At 41.1% G+C, this 25,537-nt stretch overlaps 1 protein-coding gene across 2 annotated transcripts in view; it reads left to right on the top strand.

Annotated features, from left to right (window-relative positions):
• Positions 1-298: 298 nt before the first annotated feature.
• Positions 299-25,537, top strand: part of SLC3A1 (solute carrier family 3 member 1) — a 36,092-nt gene continuing 10,853 nt past the window's right edge. The window contains exons 1-7 of one of the 2 annotated variants that reach the window (XM_082427742.1): positions 299-377; positions 4,840-5,301; positions 8,019-8,198; positions 8,337-8,491; positions 11,096-11,221; positions 22,314-22,433; positions 24,366-24,490. In XM_082427742.1, the coding sequence (XP_082283868.1) occupies positions 4,872-5,301; positions 8,019-8,198; positions 8,337-8,491; positions 11,096-11,221; positions 22,314-22,433; positions 24,366-24,490 (1,136 nt within the window). In that variant the 5' untranslated portion in view covers positions 299-377; positions 4,840-4,871. Of the gene's footprint in view, positions 378-4,768; positions 5,302-8,018; positions 8,199-8,336; positions 8,492-11,095; positions 11,222-22,313; positions 22,434-24,365; positions 24,491-25,537 lie in introns of those variants that run through there. The other variant, XM_082427743.1, reaches the window with a different exon arrangement.

The following is a 25,537-nucleotide window of genomic DNA, read 5'->3' as shown; positions in this document are numbered from 1 at the left end:
GAAAATTTTGTCCAAGATCAAACAGAGAGCAAGTAGTGGAGGCAAGCTTGAATCTCACTTCCTCTGACTTAAAATTTCACTCATGAAACTGTATCAAGGTAAGAACATTTGGCTAAGTGATAAAAATCTACATTTTTGTGCAGAATGTACTTTCCACTTTTCTCTTTTACCCCCTCCTCCCTCCACCTCTTCCTTCTCCTCCCCCTCCTCCCCCCTTTTTTCACCCCCCCCCCCCTTTTTCTTCAGCATAGGGTTAGATCTATCTATCTTTAAGTAACTACTTTTATTCATTTAATAATCTACCAGGCACTGAACTGGATGCTGGGAACTTGACTATGCAGCAGATCCTACCCTTAGATCACAGAGGCTATAAACAGGTAAATGCAATATGGAAAATCTTTCTATTTTAAATATTTACTAATCTGACAGGTTATATACTGCAAGTTATTTTGGTGGGTTTGCTGCTGAGTGGAAGTCTTTATGAGTGAATGGCTTTAAAATTCATTTAATGAATCTTAGTACGTATATATTTTAAAATACATATATATAATATAAAAATACTTTTTTTTCATTGATTACTGCTTTCTATATGTTTGTTTCTGTTTAATTGCAGGATGTTTCTGGGTCCTGTGATATCCTCCATTGTTCTGTTATCTGTTTTCTAGATAGTTCATTCTTCTTTGCTTTATTATTGTGATTGTGTAACTCACCTGGGATTTGAATTTACTGAGAGAGATTATCTTCATTATCTCTGATTCTTTGTTTTGATTATCAGAGTTAGCTCTTAAAGCTTCCTTAGTGTTCTTGTTCCTTATTCATGTTTAGAAGTTTTAACAGTCAGTGTTTTTGGCTTTCTACAATCAATATTTCCTTCTAAGTCACCTTGAAAGTAAGTAATACTGATACTTTGTATTTGCTGGGAATTCTTAACTTTGTGGCTATCTTTTCCAAATTGCCGCCAACTTCCTCTTCTCTCCAGTGTTTCCATACTTGTTCATTGAATCCACGTTTTCTTTCTGCTTTTTGAAGTTTGCTTTTTTTTCCCTCTCTCTTTAGTTTAAATCTTGAGTATGGGATGTTTATGAATTTTGGATGGCTGATGTTAGGAAGAGTCACCTTAACCTGAACTCTAGCACCTGACTGGAAGTTCTAGGTAGACTCCAAACTCAGGGTTTCCTAACTTACTTTTTTTCTAACGGAAGAGTAATACATATTCATTACAGAAAAATTAGAAAAATCGGAAAAAGTTTAAAGAACAAAATGGGTATCACCCATGATCTTAGAACCCAGAGATAAACACTGTAAACACTTTTTCTAATAGGACTTTACAAATCTACATGAAAACAATTTTTTTACATAATTAGGACAACTACTTTATATCCTGCATTTTCCCCACTCAATGCAATAATGTGGGATTTCTTCCATGTCATTAAAAATCTTTGAAAATATGCTCAATGACTAATATTCTATAACATGGATGTACAATAATTTATTTAGCTAGTCTTGTGTCATTGAACATTTTGGTTGTTTCCAATATTTGTTGTAATAAATAACACTGTAATTAATAAGCCTTTTATTCATAAACTTTTGTCCCTGTCCTGAATTATTTCCTTAAGATAGAGTTTTAGAAGTGGAATTGCTGAGTTAAAGGATATGAACATTTTCTCCCCTCTTTTTATTATGAAAGTCATATATGCTAAGGACAAATAACTCAGGGTAAAGTATAAATCCAAGTATAAGTACAAGAAAAGCGTTAAGTCCAAGGATTCTCATCCTCATTCTCTTATTCTCAGCCTCCAGGCAACCACTAGCTGAAATTCAACATGCATGCACAAATGTGTGTGCTATTTTTTCCCACATGATTCTGATCATATTATACTTCCTCTCCTTATCCAATTGTCCAACATCACTTACTAAATAATCTTTCTTTTCCTCACTGACTTCCTCACTTTTCATATTCTAAATTCACTTCTGTATAGGGAGTAGGGGTCCATTTTTGATGACTCCAATCTGTTCAATTGATCTTTTGACTTATCCTTCTTCAGTAACAACTCTTTATTTTTCTGGAGTTTTTATTTTAAAATCCAGTAGAGCTAGCCCCATTTATTTATTTTTAGCCTCTGAAAATGTTAAAACTCATGATACACATTGCCAGATTACTTTCCAGAATTATTATGTCAATTTACACTGGATCCTTGTCAGTACTATTATCTTTTAGAAATTCTTTGCCAATGTGATTGAAAATGCTTATTTATTTCTGTAACGTTAGTGAGTTGATTTGTGTTAAATATGTTTACATTCTTTTTTTCAAGTTTCCTACTGACATTTTAAAATTGATATTATGAAATTTCATACATTTAAAAATATGTCTAACAATATATACATATCTTTAATGTTAAAAACATAAGTTCTTTGGCATATTTATTACCAATGCATTTCCCAGTTTGTCATAAGCTCTTCAATTAGTATGCTTTGTGATATAAAAAATTCAAAAATTTTATTCAGTCAATTCAATCTCCTTTTGTAATTGCTTTTATTGTTTAAATAATCCTCCCACCAGAGACCGGATAATTATTCCAGATTGTTTTTTAAAAGATTCTAGTTTGCATATTCTAGAAGTTCGAAGTATTATTGTTGTTATTGTTATTTTATTTTGTTTATAAATTTATTTATTTATTTATTTTTGGTTACGTTGGGTCTTCATTGCTATGCACGGGCTTTCTCTAGTTGTGGTGAGCAGGGCTACTCTTCGTTGCGGTGCGCGGGCTTCTCATTGTGGTGGCTTCTCTTGTTGCAGAGCACGGGCTCTAGGGGAGCGGGCTTCCGTAGTTGTGGCACATGGGCTTAGTAGTTGTGGCTCGTGGGCTCTAGAGCGCAGGCTCAGTAGTTGTGGCTCACGGGCTTAGTTGCTCCACGGCATGTGGGATCTTCCCGGACCAGGGCTCGAACACATGTCCCCTGCATTGACAGGTGGATTCTTAACCACTGCGCCATCAGGGAAGCCCCTGTTATTGTTATTTTAAATAAAATGTGGAGAGGTCAAAATGGGACATTTCTGTCATGAAATTGTATTGTTATGATGTAGAGTTTTCTTTGCATTTGTATGATTGAATACTTAGAACTTAAGTACTTATAATTAAGTTATTTTTATACTTTAAAATTATTGTAAAACTAGGGGTATTTTTGCATATTGTTTTTTATCCCCAAATAGTAACTGCATTTCAATTAGCGCCTGTTGTGAAAATTACCATTATGTGTTTGAGTGATGAAGCAATTTGAAGACATAAAAGTTAAATTCCTTTAATTTAAAAAAAATATACAACATGCCTAATTAATAATGATGAGAGATGCCAGTTATTGGATGCATTCAACGAGCTAGATATTGGGATTTACTCATTTTTAAAAAGAACTTAGTGAAAATCAAATAGCTCATTCCTCTGTACCAATTACTGCTTCTAAGTAACTCTACAAAATAACAATAATATTAGGAATTCATATAACTTTCCTCATTTAAAAGAAAAAAAATTCTTATTCGATCAAATGAGTCATAGAGCTGTTTATTATACGTGCCACTGATTAAATGGAAGCCATGAATCATTGCATTCTTTTAAGGTTTTATAATCTTCTAGGAAAGCACACCTAACTTTAATGCAGTTTCCTCAGGGTTGCAAATTTGTATTTTATACTTGTCAATGATTCAACAACTCTTAATGCTTGCATTAAGAACTGTTGACCTATAATAAAGCACTTGAACTTGCTAGACATGGAATTCCCCATTCTGCCACTTTCTCTTTGAAAAGTGCTTCCAAGAATGGACAGCCATTTCCTCTTCTGAAAATAGGAAGAACGACTGAAGGCACCTGGGGTCAAACTGAGCATACAAATAGGTATTTATCAGGTTGGCTTGAATTGAGATAAAATAAAATAGCTTTAGTAGCAAAGGTTTTGTTGTTCCCTGCCTCCAAATCCTCTTCCTCTTGCATTTACAGGAGGAGAAGAGACCTTCAAAACAAAAAATAAAGAAAAGCCTGTTTCCCCTTGCAAAATTTGGTGTTTGTTTCTTTTTCTCAGAGCTAGCTAAAAAGAAAAAAGAAATGTAAGCTATTTTTTTATTGTGGTAAAATATACATAATATAAAATTTACCACTTTAAGAATCTGTAAGTGTACAATTCAGTGGCATTAAGTACATTTACATTGGTGTGCAGCCACCTCCAGAACTTTTCATCAGCCGAAATGGAAACTTTATATTCATTAAACAAGAACTCCCCATGACCCCCCTCCTTCCAACTCCTGGTAACCACAGTTCTGCTCTCTGTCTCTATGAATTTGTCTAAGTACTTCATATAATGGACTCAGACAATATCTACCCTTTTGTGTCTGGCTTCCTTCACTTAGCATAACGTCTTCAAGGTTCATCCACGTTGTAGCATGTGGTCAGAATTTCATTCCTTTTTAAGGCATATGGCACATTTTGTTTGTCCATTCATCCATGGATAGACACTTGGCTTGTTTCCACCTTTTGACTGTTGTGAATAATGCTGCTTTGAACATCTGTGTACTCAATCAAGTAACACCTTAAATTGCAATGGAACCCTGTGTCCTCTTCCCATTTCCCCTCCTCTATGCCCATGTCCCAGTCCAGATCTGAACCCCTCAGTGTAGTGACTATAGCTACCTCAGCCTCACAGGTGTAAAGAGTATTTTTTAAAACTCCCTTTACCTTTACCCTTTCTTCCTTGGCTGGACAAAGTCCAGCCAAGTTCATTTATAAACCACTCAAAGCTCATTAACACGACCAAGCATTTCAGCGAGTTCCCTTCCCACTTTTGTTACTGCAGGAAGGCACTCCGCACGGATAAGATTGTGAAACATGGCTGAGGATAAAGGCAAGAGAGATTCCGTTGGAATGAGTATGAAGGGAGGCCAGACAAACAACGGGTTTGTACAAAATGAAGACATCCTGGAGACGGACCCGGAGCCAGGCAGCCCAGAGGACGGCCCACAGCACAGCGCCGTGGACATCTTTGGCCCTGCGGGGCCCGAGTGGAAGGATGTCCGGCCCTACGCGGGGATGCCCAAGGAGGTGCTGTTCCGCTTCTCGCGCCAGGCCCGCTACCGGGTGCCCCGGGAGGTCCTCTTCTGGCTCACCGTGGCTTCTGTGCTCGTGCTCATTGCGGCCACCATAGCCATCATTGCCGTCTCTCCGAAGTGCCTGGACTGGTGGCAGGCGGGGCCCATGTACCGGATCTACCCGAGGTCTTTCAAAGACAGCGACAAGGATGGGAACGGAGATCTAAAAGGTGCGTGCCTTGAGAGTCGGGGGCGTGTCCGAGATGAGGTTGTAGGGGCCTCTTTCAGTTCTTGAAGCGCATTATGCCTGGGTTGTGCGGTAAGCACATTCCATCCAGTATGACTGGTCACGCCACGTTTCTCCTTGTTTATGATGTTTAAAAAGCCCCACAGCAGAACCCAACGGTTCTTCCCATATGATGAAAGGTTACTTGCTGGAGCCCTTTGAGCTCCCAAAGAGCTGTTTAGTTTATTGCCTGCTAGGAACCTTTGCGTAGTTGGTCATCCATTCTAACTTCTTACGAGGGCAAGTTTCCTCCTGAAATGTGTCCTGCTTCTGTGCACTTTAGAGTTGGTTATCTCAGAGTGACTGTTTAGAATTCCTTTACCAGTGTGCACAGTGGCTGGTTTGGCAATCTGGTGGAGAGTTTCTGATTAGTGAACAAAGAGCATAAATGATATTTTAGAAAAAGATTAAGTGATGTCTTTAAAATGTGTAGGCTGAGTCTCTAAAGCTTGAATTCTGAGAAATGAAGGAAAGAAGAAAAGGCATAGAGTGGGTTGGTCATTACTTGAATTAAGGATTATTTAAAAACAATATCCATATTAATAAAAAAAGTAAAAAAAATTTAAAGTTATGCTAATAATTTCCTAGTGTGTTATGTGTGGAATGTCCTTATTATTTATTGCGTAAACAAGGACACAAGCCATACACAGGAACTGTCCCAGGCAGATTGGCTGATATGGTCACCCTAGTTAAGGGCAAGAATAAGGAACAAATAAACGAATAAGGTAATTTTTGATAATGATATTTGGCTTGAAGAAGACAAAACAGAATGATTTAATAGAGTATGGGAAGTGGAAATGAGCTTAATCAAACTTTAAAATGTTATAAATGCACCCTTGAAATCTCCAACTTTCCTGATAACTAATAAAAGGCTTTTCTTTTTCACACTCATATAATTTTTATCTTTTTAAAATCATCCTGCATCTTAGCTAATTGAAATATTTTCTGTCCTTCAAGATGCAGTTCAAACCCACTTCCTTCATTAATCTGTATTTAACCTCCCGATCAGCGGGTGTGCTCCCCTCCCCAGAGCTCTTGTGGTGCTTTGGACGGAGCACCACCTCTGATACTGCCTTGTAACATATCTGGGTGAGTTTCCTTCCAACCCCCAGCCCCTGGCATGGTCCTAGCACCCGCTTCTTACAAAGGAAATGCTTTGCAAAGTGATGTTTTGATGGAATAGAGCCCCAAACCCTAAACCCAAAAATACACTCCCCACTTCCTGGCCCTCCCTCTGTAATCTCCTTCTAAATTCTCCTGCAAAGGGCAACTTCTAATCACCTCTCACATTTGCCATTTCCGGTAACTTTTCCTTGAAGGACTGGCTGCTTCCTATAATTAATAGGTATTTTTCCTTGAGGTTGAGGGGGTTTTGTTGTTATTACTTGAAGAAAACGTTCCAGGTTTCAGTTCAGTTTACTGCCTTCTGTCCCCTGGAATGTGGGCCTGGGAGATCCCTTGTTTACTTTGTCTCTGTTCAGCCTCTTTGTTTTTTATCATCCTGTTCCTTTGTGCTGGTTTTTGATATAAATCAAAATTCTGACTTAAATCTGCCTTAAAATTCTTTTGTTGCCTTTTGACACTCTGTGTGGTCTCACAGCCACGCACGTAGGGGGACTGAGGTACAATGAGAACAAAGATAAGCAGCCTGTTACAGGCGAAGAGCCCCAAGGCCAGGAGTCAGGGGACTTTGTGCTTTGGTCTCCGTGACCTCGGACAGGCTGACTGTGGGAAGCCACATAGGGTCCCACAGAAAGTTACTGGAGACTGAATACCAATCTCAACTCTGGCTCTGCACTTAGGACTCTGAACTAGAAGCACCCCCACCCCACCCCACTATCTGCTAATTATCCTACGAGGTCCCAAGTACAGTTTCATTCCCATATCTCTTCTCAGCCAAGTCTAGAATTCTCTTCTGTATAAATTCTTGGCTTCAGCGATATCCAAAGGAAATAGAATGTGGATCACATAGGTAATTGTCAGTTTTCTAGAAGCTACATTAAAAAAGTAAAAGAGAAATGAGTGAAATTAATTTTAATAATATACTTTGTATACTCCAACATATCTACTGTATCATTTCAACATATAATCAATATAAAAATATAAATGAGCTATTTTACATTCTTTCTCTTCATACTGGGTCTTCCAGGTCCAGCGCGTGTTTTACATTTACAGCATATCTCAGTTCAGACTAGTCACACTGCAAGTGCCTGATAGCCACATGGCAAGTGGCTACACACTGGACAGTGCAGCACAGACCACTTGACCATCAGGGGCCATGTATTATTCTTCTTTGTACCTTGGCGCTTAGCCCAGCATCTGGCCTGGATTAGGTGCTCAAAAACCATGTGTAGAATAAATTAACAATAGTGTAGTCTTGGTTTTAAGTATAAAATATGAACAAGCCACAGACAGATTTTTTTTATATGTTATGCATCGATGTTAAAGGTCAAAGGTTATTGCTAGAAGACTAATTTGCTGTTGTTTGTAGAACTAGACCTTGCTATTTGAATTTCACTCATATTCGGCAAAACTCCAAATATTTCTGTCTCAATATAAATATTTCCATCTTAGACCTATTCCTTTTATTTTTAATCCTTCAACTAAAAAAACCCCAAACTTTATTTATTTATTTTTCATGGCTTTGACTTTTTCCTTCAGGTATTCAAGATAAGCTAGATTACATCACAACTTTAAATATAAAAACTGTTTGGATCACTTCATTTTATAAATCATCCCTTAAAGATTTCCGACATGGTATTGAAGATTTCCGAGAAATCGATCCCATTTTCGGAACAATGAAAAATTTTGAGAATCTGGTTGCAGCCATACATGATAAAGGTAAATTGAATGGAAGAGGGGTGGGATGGGTTAAGAAAAGCATTTCTCCAAATGCTTAACTTAAAGCATTTTTTCCTTCACTGTTATATTATTCTAATATAATCTTGTCCTAACATTTGAAATGTTTTCATTCATTAGGTTTAAAATTAATCATCGATTTCATACCAAACCACACCAGTGATAAACATGCTTGGTTTCAATGGAGTCGGAACCGGACAGGGAAATATACTGATTATTATATCTGGCATGACTGTACCCGTGAAAATGGCAAAACCATACCGCCCAACAACTGGGTAAGTACCAACGTGCTTGATTTACAGAGGGAAAATGGGCAGCTCTTTAGTGATTAAACTGGTTATTTACAAAGCCCTGTTAAAAGAAAAAAAAAAAAAATGATGGGTATAGTTTATGGGAAGGGGAACAAATTTCCCAAAGAAATAGAAATAAAGTCCCAAGCCTCCTAATCATTTGATTTTGGATTTGGATTTTTCATTTTATTGTAGAGCTGATGTATTTCAGCAAATTAAAACCTATGCTCTCTATTAACGTCTCCTTCCTTTACTTCCCACTCTGTCCAGCTTAGACTCCATGTCCTATTTGTTCAGTAACTGTCTTGCTACTCTTCAGACCCCTTTGCCTTTCTGGCTTTTTGACTCCGCTGTCGAACAAAACACTAGCCATAAATAAACCCAACCATCCATTTTCTCTTTACCTGAACCTCAGTATCTAAGCCTCTGGACACATTCACTGTCCCCACCTGAACTGATCCATCCACTCTTTTGGGGGAATTTTACTAAATCCAACTGATCAACATACCCTCCCGCCTCTTGCCTTCTCCCCATCTTATCACTCTCGGCAGCAAACTCTACTTTAAAGAAAGAACAGAAGCCATCACACCTGCCCCCATTCCCACCCTCTTCCTAGTCACCTCTTTTGCAGCAGAGACCGTGTCTCTCCTGTCTGGGGTTACCAGACTTACAAATGAAAATCCAGGAAGCCCAATGAAATCTGAGCTTTAGATAAACAGTGCATAATTTTTTAGTGTAAAATATTGCATGGGACATACTTACACTAAAAAAGTATTTGTTGTTTATCTGAAATTCAGATTTAATTGGATGTCTTATGTTTTATCTGGCAACTCTACTCTTGTCCCAGGACAGTCCCTCTGCCCACTCTAGTTCACCTTCTCTCCTGCTTTCTGCGGAGCCTTTTCCTCTGGATCATCTGTCCCCACTCCAGGGCCTCCTTCTTGACCTCCGTAAACATTTAAAGAGGCTGACTCCTGGGCATCAACTTTTAGATGACCCAAGGGCACTCAAAGGACACGTGTCAAAGCTGACTGTGTGATCTTCTCCTCCAACCTCCTGTATCCCAGGTTCCATGAATGGCACTAATGTGCAGCCTGGTGAACAGGCCTTTAGCAAGTCCTGGCACTTTCACCTCCCTAATTTTTCTTTTCCCTGATCCACCACCTTTTAAAGTGGTGATGACATTAGCAAACATTTGCTAGATGCTTACTGTGTGCCAGGCTCTGTGCTAAGTGTTTTATATTCATTAATTTATTTAATTCACCCTATAATCTTATGAGTTAGGCTTTAATTCCTGTTTTGCAGATGAATAGACCAAGGCAGAGAAATGTTAAGCACATTGCCCTGGTTCACAACTAATAAATGAAAGGGCTAAGGACTGGATCTAGTCTAATTTTTACTCAGTGAACATAAATTGGTCTTAATTTTACATTTCTCTAATTGCTAATGATTATTATCTGATTACATTGAGTTCTTAATTTTACATTTCTCTAATTGCTAATGATTATTTATCTAATTACTAGTTATTAATGTAGTAGTTGCCTAATTACTAATGATGTTGAACACCTTTTCATCCATTTATTCACTTGAGCTTCCACTTCTGTGGAACACCTGTTTAACGGTTTCTTTCCCCAGTTTTTTGTTGGATTGTTTGTCCCTTTGAAATAGATTTGTGGAGGGTTTTTGTTTTTGTATTTTGTATACTGATCTTTCTGTATACTGATATATACTGTAAAAATCTTATCCTGGTTTGTATCCAGGTGGGCCATGAGGTGAGCTGGCGAGAGTATGTTTCCTCAAAAGGCATCAGCTACTACTTAGCTTGGGCCAGTTGTTGCCATGGAAATGTGGACCCAGTGTGACTAGGTCTTCCAACTAAAAAGAAAATATTATGCAAAATCCCTCAGTTTGTAAATGCTGTCCAGATGTTCTCTTTAGTGTGAAGTGAACAAATGGCTCAAGACAGAGCCCTGAGGAACCCTCACACAGGTTCCTCCTTCTGCAAGTGCCACGGACATGAGCATTTCTAGAAGGAGGAAAGCAGCACCCATGTCAAACGCGGCTGGGAACCAACACTTGAAGTTGCTAGATTTCTTTTATTCCCGAGGACTAGTAGAGTTTTAATTTGAATGATTCTAATACTTTTCTGAGGATACAGTTTAAACACTTGCTCTCTCTGGATTCGAGCTCCAAGACCAATACAATATGTCTTTCTCCCAAATTGGCCACCATTTGCTTTTCTTCACAAACAGGATTCCAGAGCCTGGATAGAAGATTCAAGAAAATATATTAGAAATGTCTGCTCCTTAAGTTGGCCTTTGTCCTGCCTTTGAGAGCACTGGTTTCATGTTGTGGTTGTTGGGAACAGCTTCTACTGTACACACACATCACAGCCACACTTGTGGGGCATTAGGCCAGGGGATGGCATTTTTGGGAATTAATTTACCTAGTGCTCTCGCTAGAAAAAAAATTCTGGGGATTTGTGCACTCAGTCCTCAAAGGGCCGGGATGGCAATGATCATTCCTTCGTGGGCGATACCATCATAGGAACCGTGCTAAGCAACTGATTTGCTATTTTCTGTTTGCTAGTTAAGTGTATATGGAAACTCCAGTTGGCACTTTGATGAAGTACGAAACCAATGCTATTTCCATCAGTTTATGAAAGAGCAACCTGATTTAAATTTCCGTAATCCTGATGTTCAAGAAGAAATAAAAGTGAGTATAGACACCCACACAAACTTCTCTGTTACATGGGTGCTTAAATGGTTATTCGATATACTTCGTGTTAAAAAACAGTAATTATGCAGGCAAAATCAAGCAGTGCAATTCAGTTCTGGGATTAAGGTGTCTGAAGCAAATATAGACTCTTAGATATGTCAGTGGCTCCTTCCTTCCTCTAACCCAAATAATCGAAGTGGGAGGGAGGCAGAAACACCTATTGCCTTAGCTCTGAGACGCTCCTCTGCCTGTGACAATGAGCTGGTGTGGTGAGGTGAGGCCAGAACGGGGGCTCGGAGGTCCAGCTCCTGTGTCCGGACCCGGCCCACCACTGGCTGCAGGGGGCTTCTGGGCGAGTTATTTGACTTGTGTGTGTCTTGGATCCCTCATCCATGAAACACGATTGATTGCAGTCTTTGTCTCAGAGAACTTTTAGGAACATTAGATGAGATAACCCATGCAAAACACTTCTGTATTCACTCAGTAAATATCAACTTATTGTCTGCTCTGTGCCAGGTCCTGTTCTAAGCAATGGGAATGCAGCAGGGCATCAAAGCCCTGCCCTCAAGGAATTCCCAGTATCCTGAGGGGAAGGCAGACAATTAACAACTAAATATATAACATGTCAGGTGGTGATGAAGGCTTAGGGTAAAGATCCTCGGAGTGCCAGGGAGAAGTTGGCTCAGAGACACCACTATGTTGAGGTCCCATTTGCACAAAACCCTGACATTTGAAAGGGAGTCATGTGAACATCTGGGGGAAGAGAATTTCAGGCAGAGAGAAGAGCAAATGCAAAATTCTCTGGGGGAGACTGAGCTCCACATGTTTTAGAAACGACCTGGGGGCCGGTGTGCAGGGCTGCCAGATACAGCAAGTAAAATTACAGGACACTCAGTTAAGTTTTAATTTCAGTTAAACAGAGAAGTGCAATATTTGAGACATTCTTCTACTAAAAAATTATTCACTGTTTATCTGAAATGAAAACTTAACTGGTTGTCCTGTACTTTATCGGGCAACCCCACCAATGCACTGCAGGGAAATGAGGGAGAGAGTAAGGGACCTGGGGTGCAAAAACGAGGGTGGGAGCTGATGCCGCGGGGCAGTGGATGCTGCTGTAAGGGACGCGTGCTGAGTTAGAGACGGTCCTCTGTCGTCCGTGCACGGGAGAGCTCCCTCAGCACCCCAGGTGAGAGCTGATGGGGCTCATCCCTGTGTGGTGGCAGTTCCAGCAGCACGTGGTACATAATTCACAATAAACTTTAGCCATATTGTTGTTTCCATTATTGCTGCCGCTTCGGCTCTGATGGGCAAGAATTTAGGTTAGTGGGGTAGTGCTCTGAGGTAGGTGAGGAGGAGACCCAAACAGAAGAGGACAGGGGGCTGTGGGTCCCTTTCTACAGGTCACCACGTCAGCCAAATAAAGAGGATGCAGGCTGCCAAGTTGGAGTCACTAACAACACCTGCACCCCTTGGTCTGTTCTTGTTTCGTTTTTAAATAACAGCTTTATTGAGGTATAATTCACATACCATAAAATTCACACCTTTCAAGTATATAAGTCAGTGGTTTTAGTATATTCACAGAGTAATGCAAGTATCACTACTGATTTCAGAACATTTTCATCAACTCCAAAAGAAACCCCATACCCACTCAAAGTCACTCCCATGGTTCCCTCATTTTCTCCCCCTGGGCCCTGGCAACCACTAAGCTACTTTCTGCCTCTATGGATATGCCGGTTCTGGACATTTCATATAAATGGAATCATACAGTATCTATCTAAATGTCTATGATCTGTATCTATATTTATAATTTGTATTTAACTATTTGAGAAACTGTTTTCCAAAGCAGCTGGACATTTTACATTTTTACTAGCAATATATGAAGTTTCCAATTTCTCTGCATCCTCACCAACGCTTGTTATCGTCTGTATCTTTGATTATAGTCATCCTAGGAGGTGCAAAGTGGTATTTCACTGTGGTTTGGATTTGCATTTCCCTGATGGCTAATGATGTTGAGCATCTTTTCATGTGATTATAGTTTGTTTGTATATTTTCTTTGGAGAAATGTCTATTCACATCCTTTGTCCATTTAAAATTGTGTTATTTGTCTTTTTTGTCGAGTTGTAAGAGTTCTTTATGTATTCTGGATATGTGATTTGCAGTTAATTTTCTTCCTTTCTGTAGGTTGTCTTTTTACTTTCTCTGTGGTGCCCTTTGAAGCACAAGGGTTTTTAACTGTTATGATGTCCAACTTATCTGTTTTTTTCTTTTCTTGCTTATGCTTTTAGTGTCACATTTAAGAACCATTGCCTAACCCAAGCTCATGAAGATTTAACTCATGTTTTCTTTTTTTTTTTTTTTTAATTTATTTATTTATGGCTGCATTGGGTCTTCATTGCTGTGCACGGGCTCTCTCTAGTTGCAGTGAGCAGGGGCTATTCTCCGTTGTGGTGTGCGGGCTTCTCATTGTGGTGGCTTCTCTTGTTGCGGAGCAGGGGCTCTAGGTGCGAGAGCTTCAGTAGTTGTGGCACGCAGGCTCAGTAGTTGTGGCGCACGGGCTTAGTTGCTCCGCGGCATGTGGGATCTTCCCGGATCAGGGCTCAAACCCGTGTCCCCTGCATTTGCAGGCGGATTCTTAACCACTGCGCCACCAGGGAAGTCCCTCATGTTTTCTTTATAAGAGTTTTGTAGTTTTAGCTTTTACACTTAGGTCTGGTCCATTTTTCGTTCATTTTTGTATATGGTGAGAGGGAGTCTAACTTCATTCTTTTGCATGTAGCTATCCAGTTATCCCGGCAGCATGTGTTTACAAAAGATTATTCTTTCATCATTGAACTATCTTAGAACCCTTTTGAAAATCAATTGATCATAAATGTCGGGGTTTATTTCTAGACTGTCAGTTCTGTTGCATCGATCTATATGTCTGTCCTTATGCCAGTACTGTCTGGATTAATATAGCTGTATAGTAAGTTTTGAAATTGGGAAGTGTGAACCCTACAACTTTGTTCTTCTTTTTTAAGACTGTTTGGCTATTCTGGGTTCTTTGCATTTCCCTATGAATTTTATTATTTGTTTGTCAATTTCTGCAAAGAAGCCTGCTGGGATTGTATTGAATCTGTGGATCAGTTTGGGGGAGTATTGCCGTCTTAACAGTATTAAGTCTTCTGATCCACGGACACAGGATGTCTTTCCACTTACTTAAGGTCTCCTTTAATTTCTTTCAACAATGTTTTCAGTGTACGAGTCCTGCCCTTCTTTTGTTAAATATATTCCTATAGACTCCTTAGTTCTAAGACTATTTTTACTATATATGTTTTCCAGAATTTAGATGAATTGCTTTGAGATCTCGAGAAGTAGGCACCTTGTCAAGGCAGCCTGTCTCAGTTGGGAGAGGGGAGGTAGACATGGTCAGCCAGCTAACTAGGGGTTAGTTTTAAACTTCTCTGATGGAGTGTGGACTCTCCTGTTCTCCATCACTGAAGATCATTTGCACACTCACACCCCCTCTTTGGCCCCCCCTCTTATTAGGCACTTACTTTGTGCCAAGTGCTTTACCTGGATCATCTCATTTAATCCTCAGAAGAAGCCTAACTTAAGAGATTTTATGACCATTTTACCGAGAAGGAAACTGAGGCTTAGAGAGGTGACATCACCCACCTCGGGAGTGAGGGGACAGGATTCAAACCCAAGCACTGAGATTCTGGAGTCCACATTCTCAGCCACAACTCCACACCTGATTTGAGGCAAACTACTTCTCGCTGTGTGTTTCACTTTTCCTCCATAGTTTTTTTTTTTTTTTTTTAATTAATTAATTAATTAATTTTTGGCCCTGTTGGGTCTTCACTCCTGCGCGCAGGCTTTCTCTAGTTGTGGCGAGCAGGGGCTACTCTTTGTTGCAGTGTGCGGGCTTCTCATTGCAGTGACTTCTTGTCGCGGAGCACGGGCTCTAGGCGCGAGGGCTTCAGTAGTTGTGGCTCGCGGGCTCTAGAGCGCAGGCTCAGTAGTTGTGGCGCACGGGCTTAGTTGCTCCGCGGCATGTGGAATCTTCCCGGACCAGGGCTCGAACCCGTGTCCCCTGCATTGGCAGGTGGATTCTTAACCACTGCGTCACCAGGGAACTCCTCTGCATGGTTTTTGCAAGGAGGTTTCCAATTGGAAATTCATAAATGGGAATATAAACCAGTTGGTTTATCTGGCAGTGGATTTCTCCAGGCTCCTTGTGACAATATTGATGGATTGTCTGGAGATGTGTAGACAAGTGTGATAAATTTTGCCAAAGTGTGCCAGCAACACATAAATCCTTTTTTGGCTAACCCAGCTGTTCTCTTGCAGGCATCCAGGTAGTGGAGTACGTGAATAGGAGTCTTATTTACTGGACCTGCAGGATGAAATCCCTCTTGAGATGAATCATTACTGCCTCTGGTTGAGAGGTTAGACATTTTTGTAAGGCTGGTTTAGAAGATTTCTTATTAGAAGTAAATAAGAAAGGCTGAAAGCTGTAAGGGAAAGCTCTTTGCTCATGGAAAGGGACCTTTCACATGAAGGGGCTTCCGACACCCTCCTTCCCCCCAGCAGCACTTATCTCTGCAGCAGAGTTAAGCAGGTTAATAATTTGCAACCCTGAGAGTCTGTGGTGGGGAGGCATTTGGAATGAGCCCTGCGTGCAGACCAGCTTGTACTCACAGAGTCTGAGCCTTCTTCCGCTGGGCTGCCATCGATTCCAGCTTATCTGCACAGTGGGAGGCTGGCAGGCGGCACGGAACACCCTTCTCTCTCCTCTTAGTCCTCCCCCTTGCACTGGCCGTTTGGGACTTGGCTCTGCCCCGAACCTCTCAGGGCTAGAGCATTTTCAGCTGGAGAAGTCAGGAGGTTTCCTCAGAGGAGGTGGGAGCTTATATTTGTCTAGCATTTTATACTTTTCCGATCACTTTGGTTTTTACTTGCCCTTCAAATCCTTTATTTGACAAATGAGGAAACTGAGGCCCAGAGAGGTGAAGTGACCAGTGGATGAGCTGTAGAGCAGGGAGGAGACTCCAATGGCCTGGCCCCATGTCTGGGGCTCAGTGTGACCCTGAAACCACCACATGGGAAGGCTGAGCCCTGGAGTAAGGGAGTAGTATGTTCATGGCAGCTGGGGACTGGGAACCAAGATGCCCTCCTGGCTTAAGATGGAATCAGAGCACAAATGTTGGCTCTGCTCTGCCCCTATCAAGCATGGTATTGCTGGAGAGAAGCAGCTCAATTCAAAATAAAATTTACTCATTACCTGCTTTATAAACCAGCTCCGTGCTTGATGCTAATCACTGCATCATCACTGCATGTTCTGTATGCCATGCACTTCATTATAAATCATTCCCTCATTTAACAGTATGTGTTGTGTATTGGCCATTTGCCAGGGTATGATGGTTGATAATATGGGCCCACGTTGTGGCCATCACAGGCTATAATATTATATTATATTCTGGAGGGGGAGGTAGACAAACAGGAAATTACAATAAAGTGTGCTGAGTGGTCATGACAGTGGGAAGTAGGAGAATGCAGGGCAGGCACCTAACCTGGACACGGAGTGGGAGAGACTAGGGTACGCTTTACAGAGGAAGCAGTGATACCTAGAGCATGAGTAAGGATGAGCCAAGCGAAGAGACACAGGTGGGAGTGTTCCCAGCGGAGAGGAAGCAGGGTCACGGCACAGTGAAGCTGCTGGGAGTTGTCCAATATGGAGACATGTTGTCGGGGGGGGGGGCGGTGACAGGACGAGATGAGAGAGGTGGGTAGGAACCAGGTCATAAGCAGCATTGGAGGCCACGGTAGGATTTGGGTTTCAAAGGTCTTGGGCAGGGAAATAATTTTTGATTTGCATTTGGAAAAATCAATCTGGTTGTGGAGAAGGGGCTTGAGTAAGGCAGGTTCGAAGGTGGAGGGACCGGGGAGGTGGATGGTACAGTGACCAGGAAAGAATGGTGGGGGCTTTGGGCCAGTGAGGGTGGTGGGGTTGCAGAGGCGTCATCAGGCCTTAGAGAGGAGTCCAGTGTGACTCCCAGGTTTCAGGTTTGAATGCTGGCTGGGTGGTGGGACCGCTTCTTGGGATGGGAGACATGGGAAGAGCAGGGGTGGAGGGGGGTGGTCTCAGTCATGTAGAGTTTGAGCTCTCTGTGAGACATCCAAGTGCTCAGTGGATAGCTGGATATAATGACATGGAACTCAGGGGAAGGTCTGGTCTGGAGATAAGACTTTGGGATTTGTTGACACGTGGACAGTGCCCACAGAGGTCAGGTAGTAGTATCAGTGAGAGAACTGGGCCAGCTGAGGTGAACAAGGGGGCCAGTTGTCACTTAGCTCGTAGGGGTTGTTGTCATGTGGGAATGAGGGCCAGGTGTAGCAGGTCCTCCAACTAAAAAAATAAAAGTAAAGGAAGGCCACATAACAAATGGATAAGGCGCCACACAGGGTTCCAATTCTGACGCACCACTTATTGCCGTATGACCTCGATCAAGGTACATCATCTCCCTGTGCCTCAATTCCCCCGATGGTAAAATAGGAATAATAATGGTACATACTTTGTGGGGTTGTTTGGGGATTAAATGGTTTAACCTTTGTAAAGCACTTAGGACAGTGTGTTGCTTTTGTATAAGCATTAATACTTGTTAAATAATCAATAAATGATAGATAAATGAGTCAATACTGTTGTGAAGTGAAATGAACAGAGGGTATAAGATGGAGCCCCAAGGAGTATTAATATTTAAAGGAGTGTTGAGCAGACAGAGGAGTAGCAAACCAGAAGCGGGGTATCCTAGAGCCAAGGCGTATGAGTATTTCTAGACAACAAGGTTAGTCTGTGTTGTCAAACATGGCAGAGAGATCAGGTAATGTAAAGACCAAAGCGTCAGTTGACTCTGGCAGCAGTACCCCTAATCCTCACAGAATTCCTGCAAGGCAGGTATTATTTTATTGATGAGGAAACCAAGGTTTATGGAGGTTATGCAGATAAGCTAACTCATGCAGCTGGACAGTGGGGGAGATGGGATGGTACCCAGATGGGTCAGATTCTGGAGCCCATGATCTATGTCCTGCTTCTGGAAGAGTTAACAAAGAATTTTACCCAGGTTTCTGAAGAGCAGTGCGGATGGTTTACTTTCCTTGCTTATAAGCAGAGGATATGGTTTTCTCTCTGTCCTTCTGAAATAGCCCGTGCTTTCTCATTCCTTCTTGAAATGGATGACCTGGGATTTATGTCATTATTAAGAGGATGTCTTATATATCATCACATGTAAGAGCAGAGCTTTTCTCTGTTCCAAACCTGGCTTTTTAGGTAAATGGGCCCAGTAACTTCAGTCATCTCAAAAGGAAAGGTTTGCCTCGAGGTTTCGAGAATTTGGATATCAGTACAGTAAGTCCCCTACATACGAACGAGTTTCGTTCCGAGAGTGCGTTTGTAAGTCCAATTTGTTTGTTAAGTCCAACAAAATTAGCTTAGGTACCCAGCTAATACAATCAGCTATATAATACTGTATTGGAATAGATTTATAATACTTTTCACACAAATAATACATAAACAACAAACACAGAAAATAAAGAAAACATTTTTAATCTTACAGTGCAGTACCTTGAAAAGTACAGCAGTACAGAACAACAGCTGGCATACAGAGGCTGGCGTGGAGTGAACGGGCAAGAAGAGCTACTGACTGGAGGAGGGACAGGGGGTGGGAGATGGTAGAGCTGAAGCTGCAATTTCACTCACGCCTGATGTTGATGGCATAGGTTCTGGTTCCTTGGTGGATTCAGTTCTATCTACCCTCTTGAAAAAACGATCCAGTGATGTCTGGGTAATAGCTCTCATCCTCTTCCCGTATCTCCAGTAAAGATAGTGTACTACTGTACTCTATACAGTACTGTACAGTAAAGTACACAAAAGCACAACCACATGTAGAGGAGGCATGCACGTGACAATGTACGCCAGACACATGAACTAACTTACGTGACTGGACATGTGAACGCACATTCGCATCTTTGAAAGTTCGCAACTTGAAGGTTCATATGTAGGGGACTTGGTGTAATGCTGAACTGATTCCTTTTTCACTCAGAGCAGCAAGTTGTTTAAGGAGAAAAGAATGAAAACGTGTCTGGTGGAAAAACCAGGACTGTGTGATGTCATGGGAGTTAGTCAGAAATCGGGAACACAGTGTACTGTCCCCAGAGTCCTGTTGTCCCTACATGGGTCACCCAGACCTGGCGGAACCAGGCTCCTTGCCCATTTCCGCATCCAGCCCCTGGGGGAGCTTAATTGGCATAAAGAGAGGGTTAACCATTAAAATCTGGAGCTGTCTTTTTTCACCTGGTTGAGAATAAATAGCACGAAGCAAATCTTTTTCAAGAGCAAATTTTGGATTATCTGGGTGAAAACCCCAGCGTTTAAAATGACTCTCAAAAACAAGCATCCAACTTTTGCTGTTTTATTTCATCAAACAATGATAACATCTCTTCCTGGACTACAGTGAACATCCCTGCCGGGGCCGTATGCCTACGCTGGGGTACACATTCCTCATTCTTTAATGTTGGGTTAATAGTTAGCAATGCTGAGATCCCCAAAGTGAATGAGGACCCAATGAAGAAAATGAATAGCTTTTATTTTAGGAAATCACTGATCAAAAGCTTAATGTTTACAGCAGCATGGTGTTTAATGTTTTCCCACATTTTTTCAGAGGCTGCTTGGATGGATTACAGTTATTTGTGCCCCACCCCCACCTAGAGCCCCTTCCAGTGTTCCCGCTTGTAGAGAACAGCGCCACCTGGGGGTAGACCCGGTTTGCGTGGGATCTGAAGCTTGTAAGAATTGGGGGACTTCTTGAAATGAAAAAAAAAAAGAGTATAAAATTAGGTACAGAAAAATGAGTGCTCATTTAGAATGAAAAAGGAATGTGGGTAGGAGCCCATGCAGTGAAGGGTCCTGAAACTTCAGCTTCGTTAGCTTCACACTAAGTGGGTCCTTAGAGCCCACTACAAATGAAGCAATTCTGCAGATCCTGTTCTACAAATGAGGCGCCTTCATATCTGGTGACTTCTCCAGCTGAATCTCTAACCAACTGCCTTCCCTTTCTGCCATCCTGCTGCGCTGACCTGCCTGGCAAATCCTGCTCTTTCACCCCCTTGTGTAAGCTTTGTGTAACCAAAGCTCCTTTCCTTCACAGTTTCATGGTGTCTGTGATTTAAATATTTTTGCATTAATATTTGTCCAGCTAAGGATTCTAAAAAAATCCGTGAGACCTAGGACTGTGTCTAGATTGTGTTGTATTTTGCTCATGGTTCTAGTTCCAAGGCTTATTAGCTAAGTGCCTGGTCCCTAGTTGGAACCCAAATACTTATTGAATGAATGAATGAATGTGTGAAGAAGGATGCTAGTTAAGAATAAATTTGTGGGGTTTGTGCCCCAAAGAAAAATTCCACTGGGTGAGGCCAGCTTAAGGGTATGTGGGTCAACTGTGTTCAAGATGAGGACTGTCAGCAGCAGAGCCTGCTCTTAGATTTGAAAGATTTGTTCGAGGTTTGCCATTCAAAGTCTCACCTTGAAGAGGTTGACATCAGCCTTGCGTTCAGCCTGTAGAAACCTTTGGGAGCCTTGGGACTTCCCTGGGGGTGCACTGGATAAGACTCTGCGCTCCCAATGCAGGGGGCTGGGTTCGATCCCTGGTCAGGGAACTAGATCCCACATGCATGCCGCAACTAAGAGTTCACATGCCACAACTAAGGAGCCTGTGAGCCACAACTAAGGAGCCCACCTGCTGCAACTAAGACCCAGTGCAACCAAATAAGTATATAAATATTTAAAAAAAGAGAAACTTTTGGGAGCCTTGAACGGTAGCACTCCAGACTCCATATGCACATGTAGATACAAGAAGCACACTTTGAATCAAGCAAGTGATTCTGGGAACAGTTCTTATCTGGGAATCTATAGCTCTGTTCCCCATACTAGGTGAAAATTGGCTTCTTCACTCCACTACTTTAAATTACAGGTGGTTCTGCTCTAATGTGATATACACATTCCTATAAAACCTTCCTTTCAGCAAGGATTGAGCTGAAAGGAGAGCAGGGAGAGCCACTGTCCCTTTGCAGGAGGGTGGCTTTTGGTGGGTGCAGGAGTAGGCCCAGCTGGGAGGAGTTGGCATGGGAGGGGAGCTGAGACTAGGCCCTCTGCTTTTCAAGGTCACCTGGTCCTCCTAACCACCCCAATACAGGCCAAGTCATCCTGTGCCTCCATGCTTGACTCATGCTGTACCCAAAACAGTCCAGAATGTTCTTCTAGAGTCACTTTCTGATCATGTCCCACCAGCCAAGTTCAAGCTCTAGCTTTTCCTTGCTTGGCTGTGCCCACCCATATTAAATTTGATCTTCTTGGAGGTCCAACAGTCATGCAGAGGAATCTCCTCTCATGATTTTGAACCGTGTCCTGCCTTGTGTTAGGTAACCCTCTCATGTCTCATGTGTCCCCAACTACTCTGTAGATGCCTCGAAGCCAGGGAACATGCTGTACTTCTTCGGTGTCCCAACAGTATCACACCATGTTTGACTCATTCAGGCTTGATACCTCATTCTTTCATTCCACGACTGGTTCACTAAGTAACAGTTGCTGGGTCAGTGGCAAGAAATGAAAGCTGCAGTCTTTCCCTCCAGAATCTCCCAGTCTGGTGGAAGAACCCTTCATGCCTGGGCGCTTAATTGGTGATTTTCTCCGTTCGGAGTGACCTTGAAGGAACTGGGCATGGGGCAGATGAGCTACGTTCCCAGTTTCTCTTGAGTCCTATCTTTCATTTTGAGTGGATTCTTTAAACTTTGGGAACATGCTCATAGCATCAATTACAAATGTAACATTCTGAATTCAAATGTGAGAGAAGAATGGGAGCCCATAAATGCAGTTATTCAAAGTTCATTATGCTCAGACACTGTGGTGCTAAATAGGTAAGAATACGAGTGCTGTGCTTGTTTTATATGTGGAGGTGACTGTTTATGATGGAAGCCATTAACAGATGAGGCCTTTATTAAACCTTATGACAACAATGTGTGGTTAACGTAACCAAGTGTTTCGCTTCTTCATGTTTAGGAAATTATACAGTTTTGGCTCTCAAAGGGTGTCGATGGCTTTAGCTTCGATGCTGTTCAATTTCTTCTAGAAGCAAAGCATCTGAGAGACGAGGCCCAAGTGAATAAGACCCAAATCCCGGTAAAGTTTTAAACGTATACGTATATATGTTTTAAAAATATATTTTAAAATAAATATATATTTATATATTTTAAAATGTTATATATGTATATATTTTCTTTTCTGAAAATATCAGAGTGTTGTCTTTTTTAGCCTGAGACACCACTTACCAGAGGGAAGTGTTTTGAATCATTTTCTTTAGAAAATACAGGAGTTTCAAATGGACATGACCAGATATTTCCTTCCACTGCTTCCTCCTGAGTGATCCCTAGAGGAGTCCTTCGAAGACGAGGTTTCTGGAGGGCATGGACAGTGTGGACTCCACCGAAGGCCATAACTTACTCACTGTGATTTTGTCAATCACTCAAGCTCAGGGGAGGCGGCCTAAATTCCCCAAGTGCTTTTGTAGTCATTAAAGGACACGTAGGTAGAAGGGAAGGGAACTAACACTTGCTGAGTGTCAATTGTATGCTATTTGTTGTTTCCATTTAACTCTCTCAACATCTTGTGAGGTTTCATGATCCCCATTTAGCAAATCTTAGAGAAATTTATCAGGGTGACAGAGGTGATAAACAGAATTACCACCCAAGCCTATCTGCTACAGAATTTGGGCTCTTTGTGCTTCCACACCAGTGGTTCTCAACCTTCCTCCCATGTCACACGTGAGAGAGTAATGATCCCATGGCCCTCTCACTCCTCTAGTTGACCACCATTCTGCAGTCACTCTGTTTTCAATGGCCAAGGAGACAGTAGTCCTAAAATGCATTCCAAAATAACAGATTTGTACATTTACACAATGAAATGTCAAAATGAATGAATTGTAGTGACACAGCAATATGGGTCAATCTTAGTGATATAACGTGTAGCAAAAAAATCTAAAATTATTATATGTAGCATGATGCCCTTTTTAGAAAGTAAAATTAAATTCATACGGTCACCAGCTTGATAGTCCTGTCTGATTAACAAAGGGAAGCTGGCCATGCATGGGCTAATTATGAGACCATGTCATGAACCAAAGTTTATGATTAAGCTTTTTTTTTTTTTTGCACGATTTCCAGTAGAAGGGAAAAATGAAGGGGAAAAAAAGGTTGTGTATTAGCCAGTTGTCCCAAAGAGAAGCTCTTATCCTTGGAGAAGAAATCTCAAAATAACCTTGGTAATTATAATGACATGTCCTAAGACAGGCATATGTTTCCAGTCAAGACAAATGATCAGAACAATGGGTTTTGTGTGCTACCCAAGAAAAACTTAAAGAACATATAATTTCCGGAAGACATCTAAGATTTCAAAAAACTTCCCTTGATCTAGCAAGGGAAATCACTTATAAAAAAAGGGTCCACTGAGTGGATAGCAACTCTCTAGCCTGTCCACGTCCTAACCCAGGACTTACAAACTGAGCCTGTATTAGACATAATTTTTTACTTTGATTCCAGAAGATTACTGTAACCCTAGGAAGGCAGAGAATGAGTATCACAAAAAATTACTAAAACCCTGGAAAAGTGTAACGGTAAGAATAAAGGACAGAAATGGTAAAGAAACAAATTTAAATGCATGATATTAATAGTTTTGTAAGCAGATAATGTAATAATACACTCTATAATCATTAAGATAATTTGTTTTGTTTGCCTTTAAAAATGTCTGGAGCATTTGGGACAATAAAATGTTTAGAAGGATTTTATTAAATACATTTGTAATTAGTGTTTAGGTGTTCGGTAAAATTTAACTTGTTTACTCGATTTATAGTTAATAATTTAAACACAAAATGAAACACTAATAGTTTCTAATGTTCTTTTCCATCCACAAATTCCCTTGAGCAGCAAAAGTCCTAGGACTGTCTTTGAGCATGTGTGTCTCGGCTTGAGCCCTTTGAAGAGACAGTCCATATTCACATGAGGCCAGCTATGGGCATTTGACATTTGACATGATGGTAACCATGCTGTCCTGTTTTCAAAGGACACAGTCACTCACTACTCGGAGCTGTACCATGACTTCACCACCACACAGGTGGGAATGCACGACATTGTCCGCAGCTTCCGGCGGACAATGGACCAATACAGCAGGGAGCCTGGGAGATACAGGTAACCACGGGCGCAGTGTGTGATCTGCACTTTATCCCTCACAAGCAAGCATTCTTAAGAGATTCAGTTATAATTTAATAAACCGCATAATTACAATGTATCATAACTCAGTTATGCTAGGGCCTGGTATAGTCTCTCATGTTCCTTAAATTTGCTGATTTTGTTTCCTCTTCTGTAAAATGATGCTAATTCCACAGTACTTATTCACAGGAATTTTGTGAAAATTAAAAGATAATATATTATCCAAAGGTTAGTCATTAACCATTACTATTTTTTATCATTATTTGACCTGTTAGCATGCAAATGTTCCAACTAAACTGTTAACTGTTAGGTTAGTTAACCTAAGTCTCAGTTTTCTCAACAATTAAAAAGTGATAATGACACCCCCATAAGGTTGTTGTGAGATTACATGAGATAATGTCTGTGAAGGACTTAAAACAATGCCTGGCACATAATAAACACTCAATGAACTTAACTCTTATTGTGTTTATATAGATTACCCAATAGAATCAGTGGAAAAGGAGTTCAAGAAATTTCTTCTTAAAGTAGGCCCTCTGATCACTATTCCCATTTTACAGATGAGGAGACTGAGACTCTGAGCATGCAGGTAATGGTCACATAGGTAGTGGCCGCAGAGATGGGACTGGAACTGAAACACATGAGCTCCAGATACTATGTAACTTATCCACTAATGTAATGTCTCAAATAGCTAAAACAAGCATTGATGTGGGTCATTTCTGGTGAATATGTCTTCCCTGAAGAGTGTTTGGTTTTCAACAACTGAGAGTGCACCCCAATAATAAAGTGAGACTTCATAGGGATTCCAATACAAGGGGAATTTTGGGGGAACCCCTCTTACCTTATATGCAGACATATACTGTACATTCTAAGTGGAGTGATGAGAATTGCTTACTAAAGTCTTCCTGGAAGTTACTGAGTTTCATTCAGAGTTAGAAAGAAAAGAACAGTATTGACTGAGATCCAAACGTGTTTCTTTTAGACATGGCTTAGTATTAGGCTAGTCTTTGGGTTTAATATGATGAGAAA

The sequence above is a fragment of the Balaenoptera physalus genome (genome assembly GCF_965194825.1).
Source record: "Balaenoptera physalus genome assembly, chromosome: 15".
Taxonomy (NCBI): domain Eukaryota; kingdom Metazoa; phylum Chordata; class Mammalia; order Artiodactyla; family Balaenopteridae; genus Balaenoptera; species Balaenoptera physalus.
The sequence above is the reverse complement of the archived record's forward strand: the minus strand, read 5'-3'. Positions and strand labels throughout refer to the sequence as shown.